The sequence below is a fragment of the Dermochelys coriacea genome, chromosome 1 (genome assembly GCF_009764565.3).
Source record: "Dermochelys coriacea isolate rDerCor1 chromosome 1, rDerCor1.pri.v4, whole genome shotgun sequence".
Taxonomy (NCBI): domain Eukaryota; kingdom Metazoa; phylum Chordata; order Testudines; family Dermochelyidae; genus Dermochelys; species Dermochelys coriacea.
This window is the reverse complement of record NC_050068.2, coordinates 164,008,767-164,034,634: the sequence shown is the minus strand read 5'-3', so window position 1 is coordinate 164,034,634 and position 25,868 is coordinate 164,008,767. Positions and strand designations below refer to the sequence as shown.

The window sequence follows — 25,868 nt, the reverse complement described above, 5'->3', positions numbered from 1 at the left end:
GTTCCTGTTGAATTGACTCACCCTGCTGCAGGTTAATATCCATATAAAAAATTCAGTACACTGAAAACTTAGGAGCAGCATAACATGTATTGAATTTAGTATTAAAATAACACGAGTTACTATATTGTAGATAATTTAAAAAAAAAAAAACCTCTTGAGTATCCAAATTTCTTCTATTAGAAATAAGTTTCTGGTCTTAACATGCATGCAAAATTTACGTGGTCAGTTTTTATGAAACACAGTCTTGCAAAGGCTTTATTTGAAGTTGCTGCAGAATTTCCAGACTGCCACAGAATATGTTGCCAGGGTGGTTAGAAACCATGGGCCCTTGCCCCAGAATTTAGGTCCAGCTTACTGTAGAGCCACATTGGATCTCTTTGGAACTGAATGACTTTTACTGCAAGTTTCTGTACTATAGGGTTATTAAGCACTAAAACTGACTGGTAGGTTCATGTTCAATGTCCTCTCGCATGTTGTTGACTACTGGGTGGTTCTGTAACTAGCATAAAAAATATGCCTGCCCCATGTCTCCCACCCCTGTCCCTTCCTCTCACTTCTTTTTATGCTTGCTTGTCCCTGTTCTAATTTTACATGATTGATAAAAGACTGTATTGTGAACTTCTTTCATGCTGGGAACATTAAATATCCTCCCAAATGAGCATGTTCTTGGAGTGCTCTACCACTTGCTAGATATAATTACAATAGTGTGGCTCTCCTACATGGAGTAAATATTGACCTAAGAGAACTTGACTCCCTAGCCCTCTCCCTTTTTAGAGCCCTTAGTTGAAGACCCAAAGAAGTCTGTGCATGGAATGGCTTTCAGCTCACTCAGATGACATTTCTTCCATATACAAAAGATCCTTTAAGAGGAGACTGCTGAGGGGTTGGTGAAGAGAAAGGGAAAGCAAGGTCAATGTGGGTGACGTGCTTCTGAACTAGTATTTGACTGTGGCTATAAGTGAAGACTATTTATAACTTCTGGGCATATGGGGGTAATGAAGCCTTTAAATAAACTGTCTTTGTGGCTTCAGTGTTTGTGAATGGTGCCAATTGACAACCCTGGGCACCTCTATTTGCAGAACTATTACATGGGCAGAAGCAGTATTCACTTTACTATCCTCTCCACAGATGTGTCCATTACATCTTCCATAGTTGCAAGTGCCTGTGATATATTTAATGCCCGTCTCTACCCTTCTAAATGTAATCAACTCATGTTTTCCGTAATCACACTGTTATGCACAGGGTTGACATGAGGCTTTTGGGCAAACCGATTCTCCTGGACAATCTCCAATTTAAATTATTATTTTTAGGGCTGTCAAGTGATTAAAAATTAATTTTAATCGCATTAATTACACTGTTAATATGATACCATTTATTTAAATAGTTCGGATGTTTTCTACATTTTCAAATATATTGATTTCACTTACAACACAGAATACAAAGTGTATAGTGTTCACTTTATATTTTGATTACAAATATTTGCACTGTAAAAAACAAAAGAATTGAAAAATATTCCTCAACTTAATACAAGTACTGTAGTGCAATCTCTATCATGGAAGTGCAACTTACAAATGTAGAATTATGAGCAAAACAGTAACTGCACTCAAAAATAAAACAATATAAAACTCTAGAGCCTACAAGTCCACTCAGTCCTACTTCTTGGTCATCCAATCACCAAGCCAAGTTTGTTTACATTTGCAGGAAATAATGCTGCCCACTTCTTGTTTACAATATCACCTGAGAGTGAGAACAGACCTTTGCATGGCACTGCTGTAGCTGGCATCACAAGATATTTATTTACTAGATGCACTAAAGATTCATATGTCCCTTTATGCTTCAAGCCACCATTCAAGAGGACATGTGTCCATGCTGATGACTGGTTCTGCTCGATAACCATCCAAAGCAGTGTGGACTGACACATGTTCATCTGAGTCAGTCAGATGCCACCAGCAGAGGGTTGATTTTCTTTTTTGGTGGTTCGGGTTCTGTAGTTTCTGCATTGGAGTGTTGCTCTTTTAAGACTTCTGAAAGCATGTGTTACACCTCGTCCCTCTCAGATTTGCAAGACTCTTCAGATTCTTAAAACTTGGGTCGAGTGATGTAGCTATCTTTAGAAATCTCACATTGATACCTTCTTTGTGTTTTTGTCAAATCTACAGTGAAAGTGTTCTTAAAACAAACAATGTGCTATAATGTGCTATAACATGAAATGTGGGTAAAACACAGAATAGGAGACATACAATTCACCCTTTAGTCACATATTTAATTAAGACTTTTTTTTTAACAAGCATTATCAGCATGGAATCATGTCCTCTGGAATGGTGGCCGAAGCATGAAGGGACATACAAATATTTAGGTTATCTGGCATGTAAAGATCTTGCAATGCCGGCTACAAAAGTGCTATGCAAACGCCTGTTCTCACTTTCAGGTGACGTAAACAAGAAGCGGGCAGCATTATCTCCCGTAAATATAAACAAACTTGGCTTAGTGATTGGCTGACCAAGAAGTAGGACTGAGTGGACTTGTAGGCTCTAGAGTTTTACATTGTTTTGTTTTTGAGTGCAGTCTGTAAAACTGCTGCCATCACAAACTTTGGGGTGGATTTTTGTGTTCTTCACTCCTGTAAGAAGTCCCCATTGGCTCTGGTGAGAATGCTCCTCTGAGTAAAGATTATAGGAGCAGGTACTATGGGTATGTCTACACTATGAAATTAGGTTGAATTTACAGAAGTTGTTTTTTAGAAATCATTTTTATATGGTCGATTGTGTGTGTCCCCACACAAAATGCTCTACGTGCATTAACTCGGTGGAGTGCTTCCACAGTACAGAGGCTAGCATAGACTTAGCACCATAGCACTGTGGGTAGCTATCCCACAGTTCCCGCAGTCTCCGCTGCCCAGTCTCTGCTGAATTCTGGGTTGAGATACCAATGCGTAATGGGGCAAAAACATTGTCGCAGGTGGTTCTGGGTACAAGTCATCAGGCCCTCCGTCCCTCCGTGAAAGCAACAGCAGACAATCGTTTTGCACCTTTTTTCCTGGGTTACCTGTGCAGATGCCATACCACAGTAAGCATGGAGCCCACTCAGCTCAGTGTCACTGTACATCTCCTGGGTGCTAGCAGATGCAGTACTGCATTGCTACACAGCAGCAGCTCATTGCCTTGTGGCAGCAGACAGTGCAATAGGCCTGATAACCATCGTCATCATGTCCTAGGTGTTCTTGGCCGCGTCGGTCAGGAGTACCTGGGCAGACATGGGTGCAGGGACATAAATAGGAGTGACTCGACCAGGTCATTCTCTTTAGTCCTGCCGGCAGTCGTTTTGCACTGTCTTCTGCCAAGCAGCCAGGAGATGAGGATGCCTAGCAGTCCTACTGCACCATCTGTTGCAAGCCTAAGATCTAAAAGATAGAGTGGATCAAAACAAGAAATAGACCAGGTTTGTTTTGTATTCATTTGCTCCCCCCTCCTGCCTCCCTCCTATGAAATCAATGGCCGACAATCGTTTCAGTGAGGTCTGTCAGGGGCACCTTGAAAAGTTTAATGGAGATTCAGTCCTGCCTGGAATACTGGGGAGAGGGATCGCTTAGTGGGTTGAGCATTGGCCTGTTAAACCCAGGATTTTGAGCTCCATCCTTGAGGGGGCCATTCTGTGTGACAATTGTTTTTGTTTCTCCTTGATGTAAAGCCACCCCTTTTGTTGATTTTAATTCCCAGTAAGCCAACCCTGTAAGCCATGTCGTCAGTTGCCCCTCCCTTTGTCAGAGCAATGGCAGACAATCGTTTCGCGCCTTTTTTCCATGCAGATGCCATACCACAGCAAACATGGAGCCCACTCAGATCACTTTGGCAATTATGAGCACATTAAACACCACGCGCATTATCCAGCAGTATATGCAGCACCAGAACCTGTCAAAGCGAAATCGGGCGAGTAGGCAACATCAGCGCGGTGATGAGTGATGAGGACATGGACACAGACTTCTTTCAAAGCACGGGCCCTGGCAATGTGGGCATCATGGTGCTAATGGGGCAGATCCATGCTGTGGAACGCTGCTTCTGGGCCCGGGAAACAAGCACAGACTGGTAGGACCACATAGTGTTGCAGGTCTGGGACGATTCCCAGTGGCTGTGAAACTTTCAAATGCGTAAGGGCACTTCATGGAACTTTGTGACTTGCTTTCCCCTGCCCTGAAGCGCCAGAATACCAAGATGAGAGCAGCCTTCACAGTTGAGAAGTGAGTGGTGATAGCCCTCTGGAAGTTTGCAATGCCAGACAGTTGCCGGTAGTTGGGAGTCAGTTTGGAGTGCGCAAATCTACTGTGGGGGCTGCTGCGATGCAAGTAGCCAACAAAATCAAAGATCTGCTGATGTCAAGGTAGTGAGACTCTGGGAAACGTACAGGTCATAGTGGATGGGTTTGCTGCAATGGGATTCCCTAACTGTGGTGGGGCGATAGATGGAATCCATATCCCTATCTTGGCACCGGAGCACCAAGCCAGCGAGTACATAAACAGCAAGGGGTACTGTTCAATAGTGCTGCAAGCACTGGTGGATCACAAGGAACATTTCACCAACATCAACATGGGATGGCCGGGAAAGGTACATGACGCGCTCATCTTCAGGAACTCTGGTCTGTTTCAAAAGCTGCAGGAAGGACTTTCTTCCCAGACCAGAAAATAACCGTTGGGGATGTGGAAATGCCTATAGTTATCCTTGGGGACCCAGCCTACCCCTTAATGCCATGGCTCATGAAGCCATACACAGGCACTCTGGACAGTAGTCAGGAACTGTTTAACTACAGGCTGAGCAAGTGCAGAATGATGGTAGAATGTGCATTTGGACGTTTAAAAGCACGCTGGCGCAGTTTACTGACTCACTTAGACCTCAGTGAAACCAATATTCCCATTGTTATTACTGCTTGCTGTGCACTCCACAATATCTGTGAAAGTAAGGGGGAGACGTTGATGGAGCGGTGGGAGGTTGAGGCAAATCGCCTGGCCACTGGTTACGCGCAGCCAGACGCCAGGGTGGTTAGAAGAGCACCGGAGGGAGCGTTGCGCATCAGAGAAGCTTTGAAAACCAGTTTCATGACTGGCCAGGCTATGGTGTGACAGTTCTGTTTTTCTCCTTGATGAAACCCCTCCCCTCCTTGGTTCACTCTACTTCCCTGTAAGCTAACAACCCTCCCCACCCCCCTTTGATCACCGCTTGCAGACGCAATAAAGTCATTGTTGCTTCACATTCATGTATTCTTTATTAATTCATCACACAAATAGGGGGATAACTGCCAAGGTAGCCCGGGAGGGGTGGGGGAGGAAGGAAGGACAAGGCCACACTGCACTTTAAAACTTAAAAACTTTAAAAAAAAAATTAAGTTATTGAATGCCAGCCTTCTGTTGCTTGGGCAATCCTCTGGGGTGGAGTGGCTGGGTGGCCAGAGGCCCCCCCCACCACGTTCTTGCGCGTCTGGGTGAGGAGGCTATGGAACTTGGGGAGGAGGGCGGTTGGTTACACAGGGGCTGTAGCGGTGGTCTGTGTTCCAGCTGCCTTTCCTGCAGCTCAACCATACGCTGGAGCATATTAGTTTGATCCTCCAGCAGCCTCAGCGTTGAATCCTGCCTCCTGTCATCACGCTGCTGCCACTTATCTTCAGCCCGCCACTTACTCTCTTCAGCCCGCCACCTCTTCTCGCGTTCATATTGTGCTTTCCTGCACTCTGACATTGCCTCCATGCATTTGTCTGTGCTCTGTCAGTGTGGGAGGACAGCATGAGGTCAGAGAACATTTTGTTGTGACTGCGTTTTTTTCGCCTTCTAATCTTCGCTAGCCTCTGGGAAGGAGAAGATACTGTGATCCTTGAAACCCATGCAGCTGGTGGAGGAAAAGAAAAAGGGACAGTGGTATTTTAAAACCCACATTTTATAGAACAATGGGTACACTCTTTCACAGTAAACCTTGCTGTTAACATTACATACATAGCGCATGTGGTTTCGTTACAAGGTCGCATTTTGCCTCCCCCCACTGCGTGGCTAACCTCTCCCTTCACCGCATGGCTAACAGCGGGGAACATTTCTGTTCAGCCACAGGCAAACAGCCCAGCAGGAATGGGCACCTCTAAATGTCCTCTTAAGAAAAGCACCCTATTTCAATCAGGTGACCATGAATGATATGACTCTCCTGAGGATAAAACAGAGAAAGAACCGATGTTGTTTGAACTCCAACAAACATACGCTGCAGTGCTTTGTTCTGCAATAATTCCCAACTATGTGCTACTGGCCTGGTGTGGTAAAGTGTCCTACCATGGTGAACGGAATAAGGCTGCTTTCCCCAGAAATCTTTTGCAAAGGCGTTGGAAGTACATCCAGGATAGCTTTATGAAGATGTTCCTGGAGGATTTCTGCTCCATCCCGAGACACATTAGCAGACTTTTCCAGTAGCTGTACTGGCCGCGAATGCCAGGGCAAATTAATCATTAAACATGCTTGCTTTTAAGCCATGTATACCAGAGGTCCCTTCTCCACCTGGCGGGTCCGGGAGGCAGCCTTGGGTGGGTTGGGGGGCTGCTGGGTCCAGGTCCAGGGTGAGAAACAGTTCCTGGCTGTCGGGGAAAACCGGTTTCTCCACTTGCTTGCTGTGAGCTGTCTTCAACCTCCTCCTCCTCATCTTCCTCGTCTCCAAAACCTGCTTCCGTGTTGCCTCCCACTCCATTGACTGAGTAAAAGCACAGGGTGAGGGAGTGGTGGCTGCACCCCCTAGAATGGCATGCAGCTCATCATAGAAGCGGCATGTTTGGGGCTCTGACCCGGAGCGGCCGTTTGCCTCTCTGGTTTTCTGGTAGGCTTGCCAGGTTCCTTAAGTTTCACATGGCACTGCTTTGGGTCCCTGTTATGGCCTCTGTCCTTCATGCCCTGGGAGATTTTTACAAATGTTTTGGCATTTCGAAAATTTAGAACAGAGTTCTGATAGCACGGATTCCTCTCCCCCTACAGCGATCAGATCCCGTACCTCCCGTTCGATCCATGCTGGAGCTCTTTGGCGATTCTGGGACTCCATCGTGATCACCTCTGCTGATGAGCTCTGCACTCACCTGCAGCTTGCCATGCTGGTCAAACAGGAAATGAGATTCAAAAGTTCGTGGGCCATTTCCTGTCTACCTGGCCAGTGCATCTGAGTTGAGAGCGCTGTTCAGAGCGGTCACAATGGAGCACTCTGGGATAGCTCCCGGAGGCCAATACTGTCGAATTGCATCCATAGTACCCCAAATTTGATGCAGCAAGGCTGATTTAAGCACTAATCTCCTTGTCGGGGGTGGAGTAAAAAAATCTATTTTAAGTGCCCTTTAAGTAAAAAATAAACAAATTAAAAAATAAAAGGGCTTCGTCGTGTGGACAGGTGCAGGGTTAAATCGATTTAACGCTGCTAAATTCGACCTCAACTCCTAGTGTAGACCAGGCCTAAGTAAAGTATCTATGCAGGGTTTCTTTATAATTGTTTTAAAAGGCATCCTGAATCAGATGAACTTGGTTGCTCAGATACTACAGCATTAGGGGTCATATAAGAACTTGTACAGAGATTGGGCCAGATTCTCTAGTCTACTAAGGTCACTTTATGCCGTATAAGTAATGTAAAATGGCTAGAGATAGGTGGTGAATTCTCCTTGTATATGGAAACTTCAGTAGTGGAGGCAGCTCTGTCCCCTTCTGTGACAGTGGCCCTCCTGACCTTATGGATGTGAAGGTGTGTGTTCCGGAAGGGCATGGAGGAGCAGACCTTTTCTACGCTTGACCTTCTTGTTTTTGTTTTTACTTTACCTAGTCCCTGGAATTATTGTGAGGGGCTCTATTCTAGCTCCAGGTTTCTTCTAGAGATCATGGTTTTAGTGGGGAAGTCCAATATCTTAGAAACAATAGGCTCATTTGCCAGTATAATAGTACAGAAATATCTGGCTTGATTCATAATATTAAGGAAGACTGAAATTCAGCTAATCCATAATAACGTGCCAACTTCAACCCTCAAGTGACTTATATTTGGCTCAAAATCTGCAATGCATGTCATGTGAATTGTTAAAAAACCTTTTTATTTGAATGACTCATACACAATTAAGGACTCACTTATTGTTTAACTGTACTGTTAAAGTCTTTTAACAGAGAGGAGACAGTGGGTGGTCAGTGTACTGTATTGTGAGTCAGGAGAGCAGGGTTCCATTCCCAGTTCTCCCATTGTCACCTTGCACGTGTCAACTGACTACTTTGTCTCTGTTTCCCCAGCTGTAAAAGGGGAATAAAGCCCTTTGAAATCTGCAGATGAAAAGTAATACATATGAGATATTTCTATATTCCCAAACAAAAAACTGCACTAATGGGCTTTTGTTCTTAATTAATAAAAGACTTACAAAATTAACCTTTTAGAATACTACACTCAGACCATTAATGCAGTAAAGTAGAAAAATCCTTCTGGACAAAATCTCATTTCAGACCTAATCCTGCAAGATGATCTGCACAGGCAGACCATTACATCTGTGTAGAGCCTTAGTGGCTTCCGCTTGGAGCACTGCTGATGTCAGTTGACATCTGTAGGGGGCTGACAGTAGGTTTGGGGTGTTAAACACCATAGTGATAGGTGCTATACAAATGTTAGTAAATGCACATAGCTTCTTCGAAGTTCAGAATACTGGATTTCCTAGCACCAATAAGTTAAATATGGTGAGTGCACAGTGTTGTACAATGAAGTTAGGAGAGTCTAACTTCTAAGGAATGGCATAATTGCTGAAATGGCCATTTCAGGCAATTATACCCAGTTCAATGCAGCTACCTAAACTTATCAGGTAGGTCTGTAGCGACTAGGACAACTAAGCCACGAGGTCCAAATCAGATTGAAACCAAATTTTGAAATATTGACATTTCCTGCAAAGCAAAAATTCTGAGTTTTGCCCATCTCTGCTATCAGGTGACAGTGCTCTCTGTGTATGTACTTCTCCAGGAATCCCAGTGCTAGACGGACTTTTCTATGTGGGTTACAAAGACCACCTTGTGACATATATTTTCACAGTTTAAACAAGGCAGTTGTGTCAAATAAAGCACTTGGTGACCATTTTAAATATGTATTTTGAGAGGCTTTAAAGATATTTTTTAAAAAAGCTGCATAATATTAATTTGCTTGGCTGAACTGTAGGTGAATTTATTCTTCTGTGAGAAATGTTAATCCAATCACTGCCATTTTATAATAAAGATTTTCCTCTATAATAACCTATAATCTCTCCAGCCCCAATAACTTGCTTAAATATCTTGAACTCTTCCTTTTCTAATAGCTAATATAGGATATATTTATTATTCATCTGAGAAATTGTACTTGTAGTGTATCGATTTTACATACTTGCTCACAATTTAAAAATTATTCTTGTAATACGTTGTCTTGATTGCAAAATAGAACGAGTTTTAACAGATCTAAGATACTTACATGCCATGTAGAATTATATTACAATACGTAGTTTTACTTGTATATGTAAACTCCTATAATGACCTGTCAAACGCTTTTACAATAAACTGATCCCATATTCACAAAGCATTAAATCATTGTCCTCTGTAACCCCTTTCCCTTTCAAATAAAATCCCACAGAAAAGAGTCCAAGGATACGTTTACATTGGTAATGCTACAGCAGCACAGTTGCTCCACTGTAGTGTTTCAGTGTAGACACTACCTATGCCGATGGGAGGGATTCTCCTCTTGGTGGAGTTAATCCACCTCACTGAAAGATGCTAGCTAGGCCAAAGGAAGAACTAGCTAGGCCAATGGAAGTACGATCTACATGGGGACTTAGGTTGGCTTAACTATGTCACCCTTGGGTGTGGCTTATGTGACCAATATAATTAAACCAACCTTATTTTCTAATGTAGACCAGGTTGTATTCAGGTAAGTTTGTGCAGCTCTCTGAATTGCAAATATACCACAGTGACGCTGGATGGGAATGAAATTGGTAAGTGGGCCCTACAACTCCTGCTCAGGTCACTGAGCCACAAGACATTGTCCCTCAGCCCCAGTCATACCCACAGGGCTGATATCCTTCAGTGTGTGCCCCTCTCCTTCGTTAGCACTGGCAGCATAGCTGGCTCAAATGCCATGCTGCTATAGACACCCTTAATGTCCCCATTAAATTTGGAGGTGGAGCAGATGTTAGCTGAAGGGGGGGGAGTTTATGCTGATGGAATTACCATTGTGGCTCTATATAAAGTGGAACATACCAATAACATGGGTACTCCTTGACTCTGTCCATAACTTGCTCTCCTGTCAGCTATGTCCATAGATTTTCCACTAACTCTATGTGGATCCTGTGATCTGCCCAGCATTCCCACTTTGGAGTCCTCAGCTAACACAGGCTTTGAATTGTGAGGGAACTAAGGGAGGGTCATGGTTGCATCGCTCTTTATGCCCTCTTACGGGGGCACGAGGAGCCACAGAGTGCGTTTGCTGCCCTGCCACACACTGCTATACAAAAGATGCTGAGCTTGTATGCATGGGGCACATGGGCACCTACTGTGAGATCCACATTCACCGCCACATCAAAGGATTGCTGTTGGGTTACTAACTGTTTTTTAACAATAGGAACAAAGCATTTTGAAAAAAGGATTTTAAAACCATCTACATGCATGTCTTCTTACCTAAAGGCTTACTACCCCGACAGTAGCATAGGCAGGTCTGGTTTCTTCAAACACTCTAGCAGGTCCTGGGTGTCATTCCACGGGTGCTGGAACAGTTTTTATAGTGGGGGTACTGAGAGTCATTGTAAACCCTGTATATAATGGAAGCTACTTCAAGCCAGGGAGTGCTGCAGCACCCCCCACACCCCTAGTTGCAGCACCTGTGTGTCATTCTGCTTTTGCCAAACAGTTCCCCAACAACTTCCTTTTCTCTGGAGAATGAGTCTTTCTAACCAAGCCAGAGTTCCTTTGTTCTTGTCAGTTCCCAGGCTTTTGGCACTGCTAGTCCAAGCAAGCTCTGTAGATATGGTGCATGTCTATGCTGCATTTGTGTGTCTGGTAAAACCAGAGGGGAAACTCTTCCCCTATAAGATAACCTATAGCCTAGGACAGTGGTTCTCACACTTTTGTACTGGTGACCCCTTTCACAAAGCAAGCCTCTGAGTGCGCCCTCCCCCTTATAAATGAAAAACACTTTTAAAAAATATATTTAACACCATTATAAATGCTTGAGGCAAAGCGGGCTTTGGGGTGGAAGTTGATAGCTTACGACCTCCCATGTAATAACCTTGTGACCCCATGAGGGATCCTGACCCCCAGTTTGAAAACCCCTGGCCTAGGGCAATGTGCACTGAACTGCAAACCAGGAGAGCATGAATTCTAGTAACAGCTCTTTCACTGACTGCTGTTAATATTTCTGGTTACCTTCTTGTTAACCAAGGCTTCATATTCCTACCTTAGAGGGAGATAACTAATAATCACTCATTTTGCAGATAAGGTAAGTGAAGAATTGCACAAGGTCACTTTAGGCTGAGAGGGAATGCTGAGACTGTCACAGTGATATGTTTACTTAAATTCTAACCATTTTAAAACTTTGCTAACTATATTTCATAACTTTCTTATTTCCAGCTCTTGCCATTACATCAAGCAAGTGAGCACAGGAATATGTTTTAATGTGAGATGTTATCTTATAATTATCTGTACAGCATATTTTTTATAATTCTGTTGGACATTATAGCTACTTACAGTCTCCGTTTTCTCTTCTCCATATGGGATTTGTTTCCCCACAGTACTTCCTCTTACTTCTCACATCAGCATCTAGAAACACTGTACTAACAATAAGAAAAGGAGTACTTGTGGCACCTTAGAGACTAACAAATTTATTAGAGCATAAGCTTTCGTGAGCTACAGCTCACTTCATCGGATGCTGTAGCTCACGAAAGCTTATGCTCTAATAAATTTGTTAGTCTCTAAGGTGCCACAAGTACTCCTTTTCTTTTTGCGAATACAGACTAACACGGCTGCTACTCTGAAACCTGTACTAACAATGTGGTTGTGGTTCTTGAGATTGCCTGTCAAGATCACTTAGTGTGTCATAAACAGTAGGATGAATGTGTTGTTCCCTGGGAATGTTGATAATCCTCCTTACCAAGTTCCAACAATCTTGAAGACACAACTGAAACATTTATTTTAGCTTTTCTATAAATAAAGATGAAATAAAGTAATGGTGGAGGGTGAGTGTTGAACTGGTCTGAAACTATAAACCAGCCTTGATATGGGCTAAGAAGGAAACTGTTCAGTCTTTGGCAGTGTGTCCATTCCTCGGATCAGTACAATTACTTTTTAGGAGCAGAATTCATTTATACATTGTCCTTTTCAGTTCCTTATTTCATAAATAAAGCCAAACTTTTGCTCAAATTCCAAACATTTATAAAGTCAATGAAATATTTCACCATGAATCTAAACAAGGCTCCATGTTCTTTTTACACATACGTAATTGAAATGACCATGTAAAATAAGTCTCTAGCTAATCAGTGGTATCTGCAATCAGCCAAACTTTGGCTGATTCCCTTTGTACTCTTTTTAATTGATTTTTTTTATTATGTTGAGCAACACCATAAATTATGCCAGTTATTGGACTGAGAAATTGTTGTTAATGCTCTGATTTATTTATTGTGTTAATGGTCCATGGAAATCTGATTAGAGCCTTAAAACCACTGGGGCTGATTCACTATTCCCCTGAACCTCTTGTATTTATTTATACCAGTACAAACAGCATGCAAAATGATTCCAAATCAGTGGATTGATATAAATGGCTATCCAAGGTGCAGGGCAGAGGTGAATCAGGCCCATCGACTGTTTGGCTCTTTTCCCATAGATAGAGCCTGATTTTGCATCATTGAGCTCAATGGTAGCAGAGTCAGGGCTACAGTTTCAAAATTTCAGTTTTTATATTTAAGATGTCAATTCATGTTTCCTCATTGTCTTGTTGTGTTGCTAATTTGCCTCCTCTAACAGTTTGAACCAGGTAACTGTATTAATTGATTCTAATTAATTTAGAACCATATCTGAGTGTGTTTCTTTTTTCTCTTTTTGAAGCCTGAGATGGCCGCCGCACTGAAGCGCACAATAGAGGCTTTGATGGAGAGAGGAGCAGTTGTGAGGAACTTGGAAAACCTGGGAGAAAGATCACTGCCATATAAAATCTCCAAGCATAATCAAGATCACAGAAGAGGAGGGTATAGTCTATATCAGATCCCTTAAAATCCCTTCGATCTCTTAAAATGTAAACATTTGTGGTGGCTGGTTTGGTCTTTTCTGTGGGTATCAGTTCAAATATGTAGGAGATGGGTAACCCAGATAAGTATCCTATGATTATTGGCATATAACTTGTAAAGCACTATGAGTTCTAAGTATTTTTATCTTGTGCGAATTAGTTTTTATTGTAAGACAATCAACCATAGTGCTGCAAATAGTCTTGTTTCAAGTGTCTAAACAAGCTGTATTCTGATGGTGTGTCTACACTGTAGTTAAAAACCCTCGACTGACCCGTGCCAGCTGACTTGGGCTTGTGGGGCTCGGGCTGTTTAATTGCAGTGCAGATGTCTGGGCTCATGCTGAAGCCCAGGCTCTAGGATCATGCTAGGTGGGAGAGTCTCAGAGCTCGGGCTGCAGCCCATGTCCCAAAGTCTACACTGCAATTAAACAGACCCTTAGTTCGAGCCCCGTGAGCCCAAGTCAACTGCCACAGGACAGCCGTGGATGTCTGACGGCCGTGTAGACAAACCCTGAGAGATATCTTCCACAGTAAAGACTATGCTTCCTCCTGGATGCGTAATTTTTTTCCCCAGAAGCCAGTGATAAGACTTCAACAACAACAGGATCTATTGACTGTAAATGAAATGCCAATACTAATTGGCAGTAGTGATTTTTTTTTTTTATTCTAACATGTCTGAACTGTTAGCTGCCATATGTGCCCTGTAAGACGTACTTGTTTCCATAATGCTATTTTTTTATTAAAGAGGACTATCTGTCTGCATAATTTGAAGGAAGTATAATAATGACTTGATTATTTTGGGGATAATTTTTACAGAATGCATTTATGTGATATACTGCATTATTATATTGAATATAAACTCTCTTCCTGGATGCAGTGAGAATGTAACGAAGATTTCATCCTTTTGATTGCTTAACCCTGTGCTTTGCTGCTGTTAAACTATTTGAGACTATCTCTGATATGAATGCTGCTTCTCTGAAAGGATTGAGAAGTGTTGCTAGGCAACGAGTATTACATAGTGCCTGTATACAGTACTCAAAATAACAATTAGATACATTTTTCTTAATATTTTCACATAAATATGTGAAATTTGATGGCCAGCCAATATGCAAACTAACCTTTGGATAGATTGGGTACACACAAAGGGAAAATCACATACACTTTGAAAGATTCATGTTTAAGCAGCATAGCCTTTCTCAGTTTCTCTCCCCACGTTTGACTCACAAATTCAGTCCCACTTGAGAAGACCTTTTTATTCTCCTGTGTAAAGTCAGAGAGGTGATCTCTGCCAGTTTGAGGGGGAGAAACAAAACTAACAAACAATTCCTCCTCTCCCCCACTCAAACAAAACCTTGAAACCTCCATGATGTGCATATTGCTAACCAAAGCAACAGCGCTGTATGACCATCATCTTCCTCCTCCCTTCATTCTTGGTGTTTGTAATTATGCACTGGCACATTGCCTAGTCCTGCAAGCCATTAGTCCAGTGTTTAGTCTCATTGTCTAAACATGAAAGTAACTGTTCACAGGATCTAGCAAATGAATTGTGGCCTCTTCAGCTCTGGGGCTGCATTTTCTGACACTTGCCATGCAATGTTTCTGGCACTATATACAATTGCACACAAACAGCTATATTAAAAGAACATTAAAATTGCAAAGTCAAGCACCTAGAAGTAAGGAAATGACAGAATTAAGTTTGCCTGTGCAACCTTAATTTGTCTCGTGCCTCATTCAGTGCACAGGATGGACAGTGAACAAACTATTTCCCCATGTTATTTCTCTTCTCCCCCCCCCACCTAACCCCCCACTGTTCCTCAGACCTTCTTGTTAACTGCTGGAAATGGCCCACCTTGATTATCAGCACAAAAGGTTTTCCTCCTTCCCCTCTCCCCCTTCCTGCTGGTAATAGCTCATCTTAAGTGATCACTCTCCTTACAGTGTGTATGATAAAACCCATTGTTTCATGTTCTCTGTGTGTGTGTGTGTATATAAATCTCCCCACTGTATTTTCCACTGAATGCATCAGATGAAGTGAGCTGTAGCTCACAAAAGCTTATGCTCAAATAAATTTGTTAGTCTCTAAGGTGCCACAAGTACTCCTCTCTTTTTACTGAATGAGCAACTATTCAGTGTTTTAAGTTTTATTCTCATTGTTCAATATATGGCCGCAGACCTTATTTACTGCACACTATTCAAACCGTTCTCTGAATGCAGAATTATTAATTTCCTTGTGAGTTTTCCTGTGGCACTCAACACTGTAGTTTTTGAATGTTTCACAAATATTAATTTATCTTCACTCATCTCACAGGATGTTGTGGGTGGTATTATCCCCATTTGTAAAATGGGAATCTGAAACACAGAGAGATTAAGGTCAAAAGTATCTACTAATTTTGGGTGTCCAATTTGAGATGCCTAGGACCTGACTTTTCAGGGTATTTGCATTATATATTGAAGCACAGCTCCCATTGACCTCAGTTGGAGCTCTGAGTGCTCAACACTTCCGCAGATCAGATCTCAGGGTCAAGTCAGGCTTCCAAAAAATGAGGAACACACGATTAGGGACCACCTGTGAAAAAGTTTGGTTCAAGTGACAAGCCCACCATGACATAGGAATTCTGTGGCAGAGGTAGGGATAGAATCCAACTCTCCAGGGCACTGTTCAGTTGTCTTTACCATGAGATTTCCCGTTCTCTTCCTGCAATCCCCTGGATCATTCATTACACACCTTTCAACTTCTGCAACAAATGAGTCGGGGTCCTAATAAACAGCAGCCTCCTTTACTGCACAACCCAGATTCATCCCTAGAGCAGGTCCATTCTGTGCACTGAATGAGGCAGGGGTCCTGTGATATATGATCATGTAATTAAAGACTATCATAATGCATAGGCATATAAGCACAAGGAGGGACAAATTAAGGATGCACAGCAACCAGAGAGGTCATCTACATGATGAGAGAGTGTGCTGCAAGCCAGGGTGTGAACCTGTGCTGCACTAGTGTGCCACGTTCGAGCTGTCCTCATGGGCCTTGCTCCTGTGCACTAGAAGTTCCATAGTGCGTTTTGCTCCTTACCCCAGTCTAACCCTTTCCTGATTGCGTGTCCCATTCTCCTTGCCCAGTTATGTCTCCTCACCCAAGCTGTTTGCTAGATCTGTCTTCCCCCCTCCTCTGCTCCTGTTGCCTCCCCTCCCCCCTCTGGTTCCTAGCCTCAGTCTCCTTGTCTAACCAACTCTGTCTTTCCCCCCATGAGCCAACCTGCTCATCCTTCTCACTTGTGTCACCAGCTCCCAGGGCCAGTTTCCCTTTCCCCACCTAGCTCCAAGTCCCAGTCTCCAAGCCCAGCTAGTCCCAGTCTCAATTTCTCCCTGTCTCGCCCATCTTCTAGTCCTCGTGGTCTTGTCCCAATCTACTCCTTTCCCTCTTCCCTGTCTGGCTTTTGTCTCCTCTGCATTAGAGTCAGACTGTTTACTCCTCCATGCTGTGTGGATGCCAGCAGTGGGGATATTGAGCACACAGGGAGAGACAGGCTCCCTGCCCTCAATTCGAGTACCCAGCTCTTCACCCATGTGATCCTGAACTGGAGCATGCTCAGTGGGGCTGGTGCATGTGCAGTCACATGCAGGAGCTGTGAGAGGCTCAAGCATGCTCAGTGAGGATGGAATCATCTGTTGTACTCTAAGAAGTCTCTACTGAGCCAGTGCAAATGACAGTTTTTCAGACTTATAACTTGGCTTCATTTGGGTGGATTTCATGGCAAAAGGCACATCCCTGCCAAATTCAAGTCCCTGCTCTAAAGCATGGGAGGCTAGAGCTGTTCAGAGAGAGGTTTCAAGAAATTGTTAACATGGTCAAAACATATTTTTTTTTCTTGGCCTTTTTTAGAAATGTCTGAATGGTTTTAGCTGAAATAAAATAAATAAATAACACAAACACACACAACAACCTTCAACTTGAGGCAGACACTGAGCATGTAAAATTTCAGCTCAAACGGTTTAAGTTTGGCAAGGTTGTGAGCAACTTAAAATGGTCTGTACAGTGAGTAGTGTTGGGCAACCTTAATAACGGGCAGTGCTGTTCAAGCTGTGCCTATAATAAGCGGGAGTGTTTCCCTGGATGTCCCCATGTGCTGTGGTTGTTCTTATGTAGCAGATAGAGCTGTGCTGCAGTACTCATTTGTGGTGGATTATTGATGTGCCATCAGATATTTTCTGTGTTTAAGATCTTGGATAACTCTGGTAATTAAGCAAATTCTAGGAATATGAAATAAAAGCCAGTTCTTTATTCATCTTTTAAAATCACTTTGTTCCCTCCCTACAACACTTGTAAAGGTATTTAATTGTTTTATTTAAAATGGTACGCAGTATGAAAAGCACAGTAGTTTTATCAAAATATTACAGTGAGCTAAATCTACATCCAGCAACCTGTCTTTTATTAAAAAATCTTAAATTAATCTTCCCTTTAATAGGCACTTTTTGAATGCTGTTTAACTCTTCTGTCTCATTAACTTGGTTTTAAGTGTCACAGCTCCATCTCTCATTTTGCCAAAGCTATTTATGAAGGAAACTAAAATGCTACTATGAGTGGGGTAGGTCAATGCTACTCAAAGTGGTGGTCTGTGGACCGATGCCGGTCCATAAGCCATCGACTGCCGGTCTGGGTGCACATTGGGAAAAAAAATTGCCGGTCCCCCACATCAGATAGCTTGAGAAGCACTGGTGTAGGTGGTATTGTGTCTAGTAAGAAGAGACGGATAGGACACAATTCTGAATCTTTCAAAGCCTTGCATGGCAGTTTTATGCGACTCTTAGTAAAGCTAACTGTTCAGTTGATTGCTTCACTTTGTTTCCAGATGCTTGTGGGCTTGGGATGTATGCTGAATCCACTAACCTTTGGCCTCCTGGCTGGTAAACAGCGTGAGAACTCCTACAGTAAAACATTCATAGTGTAGGCCACGTTTTAGCAGAGATTGTCCATGGGAAACAGTCTCCTCCCAGTGACCGTCATATGAACCACCTGCCTTCCAGTTATAGAGGCATAATGTCCCTATGCCAGCTACGGGGAGTGTTTACATGAAAAAGTAACATTAGGAAATTATATAATGGGTTTTCGATTGTCTCGAGTGTGATTTTTTTTTTTTCCTAGTAGGGTAAAACAGTAATTATACTGTCTGCTTTTGCTCTTTGCTTCAGCTCCCCCTCCTACCCATTTTGTTTTTCGCAATTGGAAATATGGTAGAGAGCCAGCACAGGGTGACCCTGCCAGCTCTTAACAATCCCACCAAAAAGTGCTCTATGGTCCACAGACCGTAGTAGGAGCCCTCTCTGTTTTACTGAATATTCTTTTTCCATATAGTTAATTACATTTTAAAATACAGGTAAAATATTCTTGTGCAATATATAATAAAGCTGGGTTTGACTGAGAAACATGGCACAAAATCATACAGCATAATATACATGGCAAGCAGCTAAGGTACTTAGCCAGGTTAATGTAATGCCTTTACTAAACGGAGAGGAGTCAAACAGGAAAATATTTATTCAGAGACTAATTGTAGGGCAGTTGTTTGTTGTGTGGATACATCGTGCTACCATGCCACCCTTCAGAGAATGCTGTTGGTATATCAGGGGCAAACGAGTATTTTAAGAATACCTGGGGGCGTTGCCAGATAATGGGAATCTTACAGCCAACTGATCTCTACTTATTTCAATGTTTTTTGATTTTTCAAAGCCCATAAGGGATTTAGATACACAATTGCCATTAATATTAATGGAAGTTGGGTGTCTAAATCCTCTAGGCAACTTTGAAGATCTCAGCCGAAGTGTAAAGTTACCTTGATCTTAGTAAGCAAACTGTATTTACTGTGAAGGAGAACGTGTATATTGATGGTGGGGGCAACACTTTAACTGGTACAAATTCAGGGCTGTGTCTTCCTCTTAAATTTACCTCTGTGCAATCTGCTGTGTCCTTGAAAAACATCTCTTGTGCAAACATTGTAGCAGTAATAGTTTTCCCAGAAACTTGGGTGGTGTATACCTTTTATGTTTCAGGGTATAACTGAGCCTGTAAGTTTAAGTAATCGTGAGAAGATAGCTAGCAATTCATATTAGTGTATATTTTGAGAGCTAGATGTATAAAATATATCCTGAACAGAAAAACAGCTCTTTTATAGCCCATTGTGGTGGGTGAAATATTGCTTACCTTTCCTAAATACCATTTCTTAAATTTTGGAATAGTTGCAGCTTACTGTATTCCTTTTTGTTTTTAAGTATATAACTTTCTAATCACTTACAGTATCTGACCTTTATGATAAAGATATTCATTGGGGAGCCAAAATTATACATAAGGTGAAATCCTGGCTTCATCGAAGACCATGGGACTTCTGCATTGACTTCAATAGGAACAAAATTTCACTCTTAATACCTGTAATTTCTGGTACTGTATGTTTTCCCCCTAATGTTTGATGGGAGGTTTTTAGGCAAATTATGGCTTTTTTTTAAAAAAAAAAAATTTAAAATTTGCTTGTCCAAAGGGTAAAAATCAGCTCTGAACTGCTGGAAGCATATGAGCTCTTAGTATGCTTTAAACATTACAAAAACTATAAATTTCTATGTGCGTGTTGGGGTAAATTTAGGAAAAAATTCGACTAAATCATTGCTGTATTGGTGTTTTAATGTAAAACTGGAGGACACTACTAATATTTAAACCCGTGGTATTGTTTATGCTAGAGAGCCAGTACCTGTTGATTTGAACACAGGAATAGGAGCCAGGAATCCAGAGTTTTTTGAATCCTGCTTCTGACCCTGTATCTCTCTTTGCCCTAGAGAAGGTCAGATTTGTTAGAGATGTTTTTTGTGAAACAGCACTGAACATTTTAAATTCAGTTTGTCTCTGTGTAACAGAAAGGTTGGGTCCAATAAAAGATATTGCCTCACCCACCATATTTGTTTATTTTTTCTATAGTCTGTTTGGAATTCAGTAGCTTTCTTAGCTCTGCCCACACACTCTCTGTAGAATTCATTTAATTTATTTGTGAGTTCTGCTGCAAACTGCATAATTTTGGTTATTCATAATAGATACCATGTGCCATTTGCCAGCTTTTTTCACCTTGTTGTTTTCCTCCTTTTCAGGTTTAATTTTGAAAAGGTAGCAGTCCTCATTTATTTGCCCACATGCCACTCAATCTTCTTTTGTTTTTATATTTATTCCTACATGTCTCATCAGCCTATTAGTTTTCTGACACAGCAAATTCAGATCTTGCTTTTCTTGCTATATTGGTGCTCAGATACCATGGTTATGGGTTGGGTATAAGAAATGGAATCGAACACCTGATAGAACCCAGGACTAGAAGTCAGGAAACTTAGACTGTATTTCTTGCTCTGCTGTTGATTCACTGTGTGACACTGGGAATATCATATGGACTGAGTTCTGGGAAGAGGATTTCAGTTTGAATACCTCACCTGAGCTTTGGGGAGCTCCTTATAGTGGATCTGCTCCATAGCTGTTACTCCAGCCTTCTGAAGTAGTGTGACTAGCCTCTCTACCCCCTAGCATCCCCTCTTCCGTAGAGGAAGGACTACAGCATACACACAGCAGTGGATGGCTCTGTCCCCTCCTCAGGGAATAGGATTTGCTCCTTTCATGTCTCTGTACCTCCATTTCCCAATGTGTAAACTGGGGATAATTCCTCAGAGGAGTGTTTTAACAATTTTAATGTTCTTAAAGTGGCTCAGATATTAGAAGCATTATTGTGCAAATGCCAGGTAGTGTGTTGTTCAGGATTTCCTGCTTCTGAGTACTATGTATTTTGAGGCTAGGTGCTGTCCTTGTACAACTTATTTTTAAACAGACAGCTTATTACAGAACAGTATTTCCATTTGAGAAAGAGGGGTTGAATCCTTATTCACTAACCCATACCATCTGGATGTAATTTTATTTATTCTGATTTATAAGAGTAAAAATAATGAGTGTCCATCAGAATTCTCTGGGAGCCTTTACAATGTTTAAAATCCAGAGTGACAAAAAACAAACCTATAATGTGACCTCAGGCCTCAGTGGGGTGCTAATGCTAACGTCTAACAATGGTATTTCAAATGTCAAAATTAACTATTTCGCTTAGGTTAGTTTTGGCAGAAACATCCAGTAACTCTCATTATAATGTCACCCCTCTTATCCTCCACTCTGAATCCTGATGAACATTCCCTGTAGATTAGAGCCTGCACTCTCTCCGACCCCGTCAACCTCTCCATTATGGAAGTTTACTTAGGGCATGTCTTCACTAGCAACATTAAAGCGCTGCCATGGCAGCGCTTTAACATGGCTGTGTAGTTGCAGTGTTCAGGGGGGTTTTTTTTCACACACCTGGGCGAGAAAGTTGCAGCACTGTAAAGTGTTAGTGTAGACAAGCCCCTAGATTTAAAGCTCCTAAAGAAAGGAGGAGTCCTAAAGCATGAGAGCTAATCGTATCTAACATTCTCTCCTTTGCAGCATGTGGAAACTTTTTTGGGTAGCTAACCAGATTGCTGACCACTCAACCTCTTTCAATTCTTCCTTTTCTCTTGGCTCTCAATCACAGTACACTAGGCTGAGAGCTATGTCCCAAGAGGATTTAAAAGCAAGCTTTGATCTAGGAGCTTCTCGTGTCATCTAAGTCAAAGTACCCATTTGAAAACAGAGATGTGAGTAATTTTTGGGCTACAGGTTGAAATATTTCTTGGCCTGGATATATAAGAAATGAAATCTGGCTACTTTAAGATGCAAAGGGAGACCCCCTTCCTTTGATAGCACTGACATTTCAGCTGATAAAGGTTCTGCTATCCTGTATTTAAATTACCCTTCTATTTACCTTAGAACAGGGTTACAAAAATAACTGTGGTCTCACAGTGAATCAGAGTGGAATTTTCCTGTATCTCTCCCTGATGACTTTGCTAACTCCTAGAGATTTGAAACTCCATTTTCCAGCTGTGCTTGCAAAAAGACTGTTTAGCTCCTATATTCCTTGTTGTCATCCTCTCAGCCATGCTGGGGTTTTATTTTGGTCACCTGACAAAGAGTAGCTGCAATATTTGGGTGTCTGTTCACAGCTGACTGCTTTAAACTAAAAAACGTTAGGCTGCTGTGTGCACTATTGAACTGTAGGTTTAAATACCTACATCTGTATTCAGATATACATCCCTGATTAGCTACATTTGTCTTTATGGGCAGGGTTCCAGATCAGCTCGTGAATCACAGTAGCCTAACATTGTTTTGTTTTGTTTTTTGTTTAAGCACAATTAAATTAATGGAAACAAAAGGCAAAAAGACTTATTACTCCCCTGCCCCCCCTCGTTTATAGATCAGAGCAATTACTGCTTTATTACACTGAAGGAAGGATGGTTGGTATTGTTTCTAAATTGCATTCTCCCAACTGCTGCATTTTTGTGTCTTCAGCTAAAATATCTACTCCGTGAAAAAGATACAAAGACGTGCTGGAGCAGCTCATCTTTCCCATCCCCCACTTCTCCTTCGTTTATCAACAGTGCGTCAGTGGAAATTTCCACTGTCTGCTTATGTGTGAGAGACCACAAAGCAGTAAACCTGCCTTTGGGAGAAAGGCTATTGCAGTTTTAGGAGCACAGTAAAAAGCAGCACACAACTTGCATTTAGAAATGTGTATTAAAAAAAAAAAAAAAGGCAAAGCCAAAATAACATGGAAAAGTGGGGCGATTCATGAATGAATGTTGTTGCTAACTGCTAAAGAGCATGCAAACCTTGATGTAGTACAATCTGTTAGAACTTGCTTTCCTTTCCTTTTTGGTTGTAACTATGAAAGGATTTCAGGTAGTCAATATTTTAACTGAAAATAGGATTTTTCTTCCGTGGCCATGCACATCCTTTGGGAAACATTAGAGTTGTAATTTATTCCACTATTGTTAGGCTTTACCCATTTTTTTTTTTTATAAAGTCTAAAGTATGTGACTTCTCTTACTCACTAGAGATAAGAGAGTATTAAGGCATTTCAGGTTTTCCAAATGTATTGGGCCCAATCCTGCTCTCCATTGAAGTCCCTGAGACTTTGCAATTAGGCCTCATTGTAGCATTCATGAGAGGAGTTGCTTCACATAACTAGTCCTATTGAAGTCATGGGGTGTAAATTGTCATAGTTCCACCTGACCTCAATGGAGCAATGACAGTTTACATGCACTGAGGATCTGCCCCAAGGGGACTAGTTGCTTCAGTACAAACTACAGGATTGGGTCCCTTAAGTAGTATCATGGGAGATTTTGCCATTCAAGCCTAATACAGGGAAATTCAGTACTTTAATTTAGTTTTCCAAATTGCAGCACTTCTGCTACAAAAGGTTATTAGTGTCCATTCCTGCACATTCATTTAGGGGCTGGGAATGCTCAGTTAAGGAAATCCTCCTTTATTGTTTTCTCCTTGTATGTAGCATTCACCTCTGCTAAAGCCTTACCAAAAACAAGCTGGTGGATTAAAAATCCCCACAATTACAAGTTTATTTACAATGCCAAATTGCCATCTATTTCTTAGCTTTCAACATGAATATGATGGCTGCAGTAAAATCACTCAAGTATGCAAGAACCGTGGACTTCGCTCTGAAAAAATTTGAGGATATGGGAATTGTATGAGATTGTATTTCAGTGTTCAAAAATAAATCATCCAGTTGTAGTCTCTCCTCCAAAATGGGACTAGCATATGTTTGTGAAGAGCAATAGACCTTACCATTCGCTCTATCCCACTGGAGTTTTAAAAGATTCCTTCAAAATGAAAAATGAATTAATAGAACAAGTGAGTTACTTGACTTAATGAGTGACTGCAGAAGTGACATAGGGGCCTTAAATAGAAATGGAGCGTCCTCAGTTTTCAGAAGTTAAAACATGTCACTAATGAATTTGTGCTCGTTTGGGCTAGCTCCAGCTCGCTCGCTCTCCTCCCTCTCTACTTCCTGCTGCTATTTTAAACTTCCACTCAATTATAAGGTAGTATTTAGACGAAATATTGCCCATATGATATATAAACTTCAGATGTTTGACACTGACATCTGTTCGTGATTCTCCACTCTCCATTCTCCACCTGGCAAGGATCCCTGAGGAGAAATGCATTGAATTCAAAGAGGGAAAGTGTATATTTTGTTTAACTGAAATAAATATGTGACTTCTAAATGGTGTGAAATATACTAAGTATGTAAATGTATGGAGTAAAGTAGAGGCAGACCCCTGATTCCAGTTTTAGTGCACAGACAAGAAATGGTGCCCTGTGAATAGGAAAGATGCCCACTTGTATTGTTTTCGGTTGTATAGCTCCATATAAATTGATTTACCTGTGTTTTAAATCCATAACGTTACTGAGCTTTGTTTTAAAAACAGTTCAAAAAACAAAATACAAGATATTCCTCGTAGATAATTGGGAGTTTGATTTTACAATTCCAACAGAATGATGGTATAAATAAAAGCTTTTGCAGTGCATATATCTTGTTTTATTGTATCTCTGTGTTTTCCATTACAGGTATTTTTTGGTAGACTTTGATGGCCCAACTACGATTGTTTCAACGATGATGGACCATTTAGGACGTGATGTTGATGTAATTAGACCTACTTTTTTAAAGCATCCAGTATCAAAGACAGAAGAATGTGGTGGCATAATCCCAGTCAACTATGAAGATAAACTATATACCAAGAAAAAATGAGTATCCAAAAGATCATATCTGAAATCTTTTTATTTCAGCCCTGCTTTCGGATACAACTGTGGTCATAATTTTTGTCTACATACAGAGTCATCTATTGTAGTTGTATGGCATCTGGAGTTAATGTAACTTTTAGCTTTCTTTTTTGTTGTAAAATAAAGTTAATTTGTATTCTTATGTTAATAGTTGATGACTAGTCTGAAAATTGATTGGCTTTCTTTGTAAAGCATTACATCTGATGAAGTTCTGTCTATCCATCAGGAGACTAAAAATAGCAATTTTTTTTTCAGTAAGATTACTTTGGACTTTGTACACAGTAGATTAAGAAAGCTCTGTTCGACAATATATATTGTATAGCGGTACGATTTTTTTTATTTTGAACAAGATAATGAAGGTGATTTGAAATAAGCTTTGTTTATTGTTGAAGACTATAAAAGGTGCAGGGAAATGTTATACCCTGCCATAAGGCATTCTAACCTACTCTTCTGAATATAATCACAAGGGGTTGGTCTAAGTACAAATAAACACTGTCTATGAAAGAAGGTAGATACTTCCAGATGGCAGTTCCGAGAATGACAGGACTAGTGTGAGCAGAAAAATGCAAGATATTGTCCTTTGTTTTACTGTAAGATGGAGCCACCTGACATTTTACATTTAGAAACATTTCAAACAAAATAAACTAATTTTTTGGCTTTCCCCTATTCCTGTACTGATGGAGACAAGGGGAGACGTGGTAGGTATTACCACTAGAGTATTACCTGCTGGGGGTCCTCTATGACTGTTAGATCCCTTAGGAAATCCCCATTTCTTCCTCCCCCCATTTACCCTGTCCTCTCATTGCATCCACCATTTTTCCCATCAAGGAGATGAGCTGTGGTTTCCTTCTAAAGTCTATAAACACTGTTGCTTACTTAGCTAGAGAGGACACTCCTCAACTGGGCAT

General features: G+C 41.4%; 1 protein-coding gene across 1 annotated transcript in view; it reads left to right on the top strand.

The window, feature by feature from the left end:
- Nucleotides 1-25,333, top strand: part of MRPS6 (mitochondrial ribosomal protein S6) — a 74,318-nt gene extending 48,985 nt beyond the window's left edge. The window contains exons 2-3 of the mRNA XM_038388726.2: nucleotides 13,073-13,212; nucleotides 24,748-25,333. Coding sequence (XP_038244654.1) covers nucleotides 13,073-13,212; nucleotides 24,748-24,928 — 321 coding nt within the window. The 3' untranslated portion in view covers nucleotides 24,929-25,333. The remainder of the gene's footprint in view (nucleotides 1-13,072; nucleotides 13,213-24,747) is intronic.
- The last annotated feature ends 535 nt before the right edge of the window (nucleotides 25,334-25,868 follow it).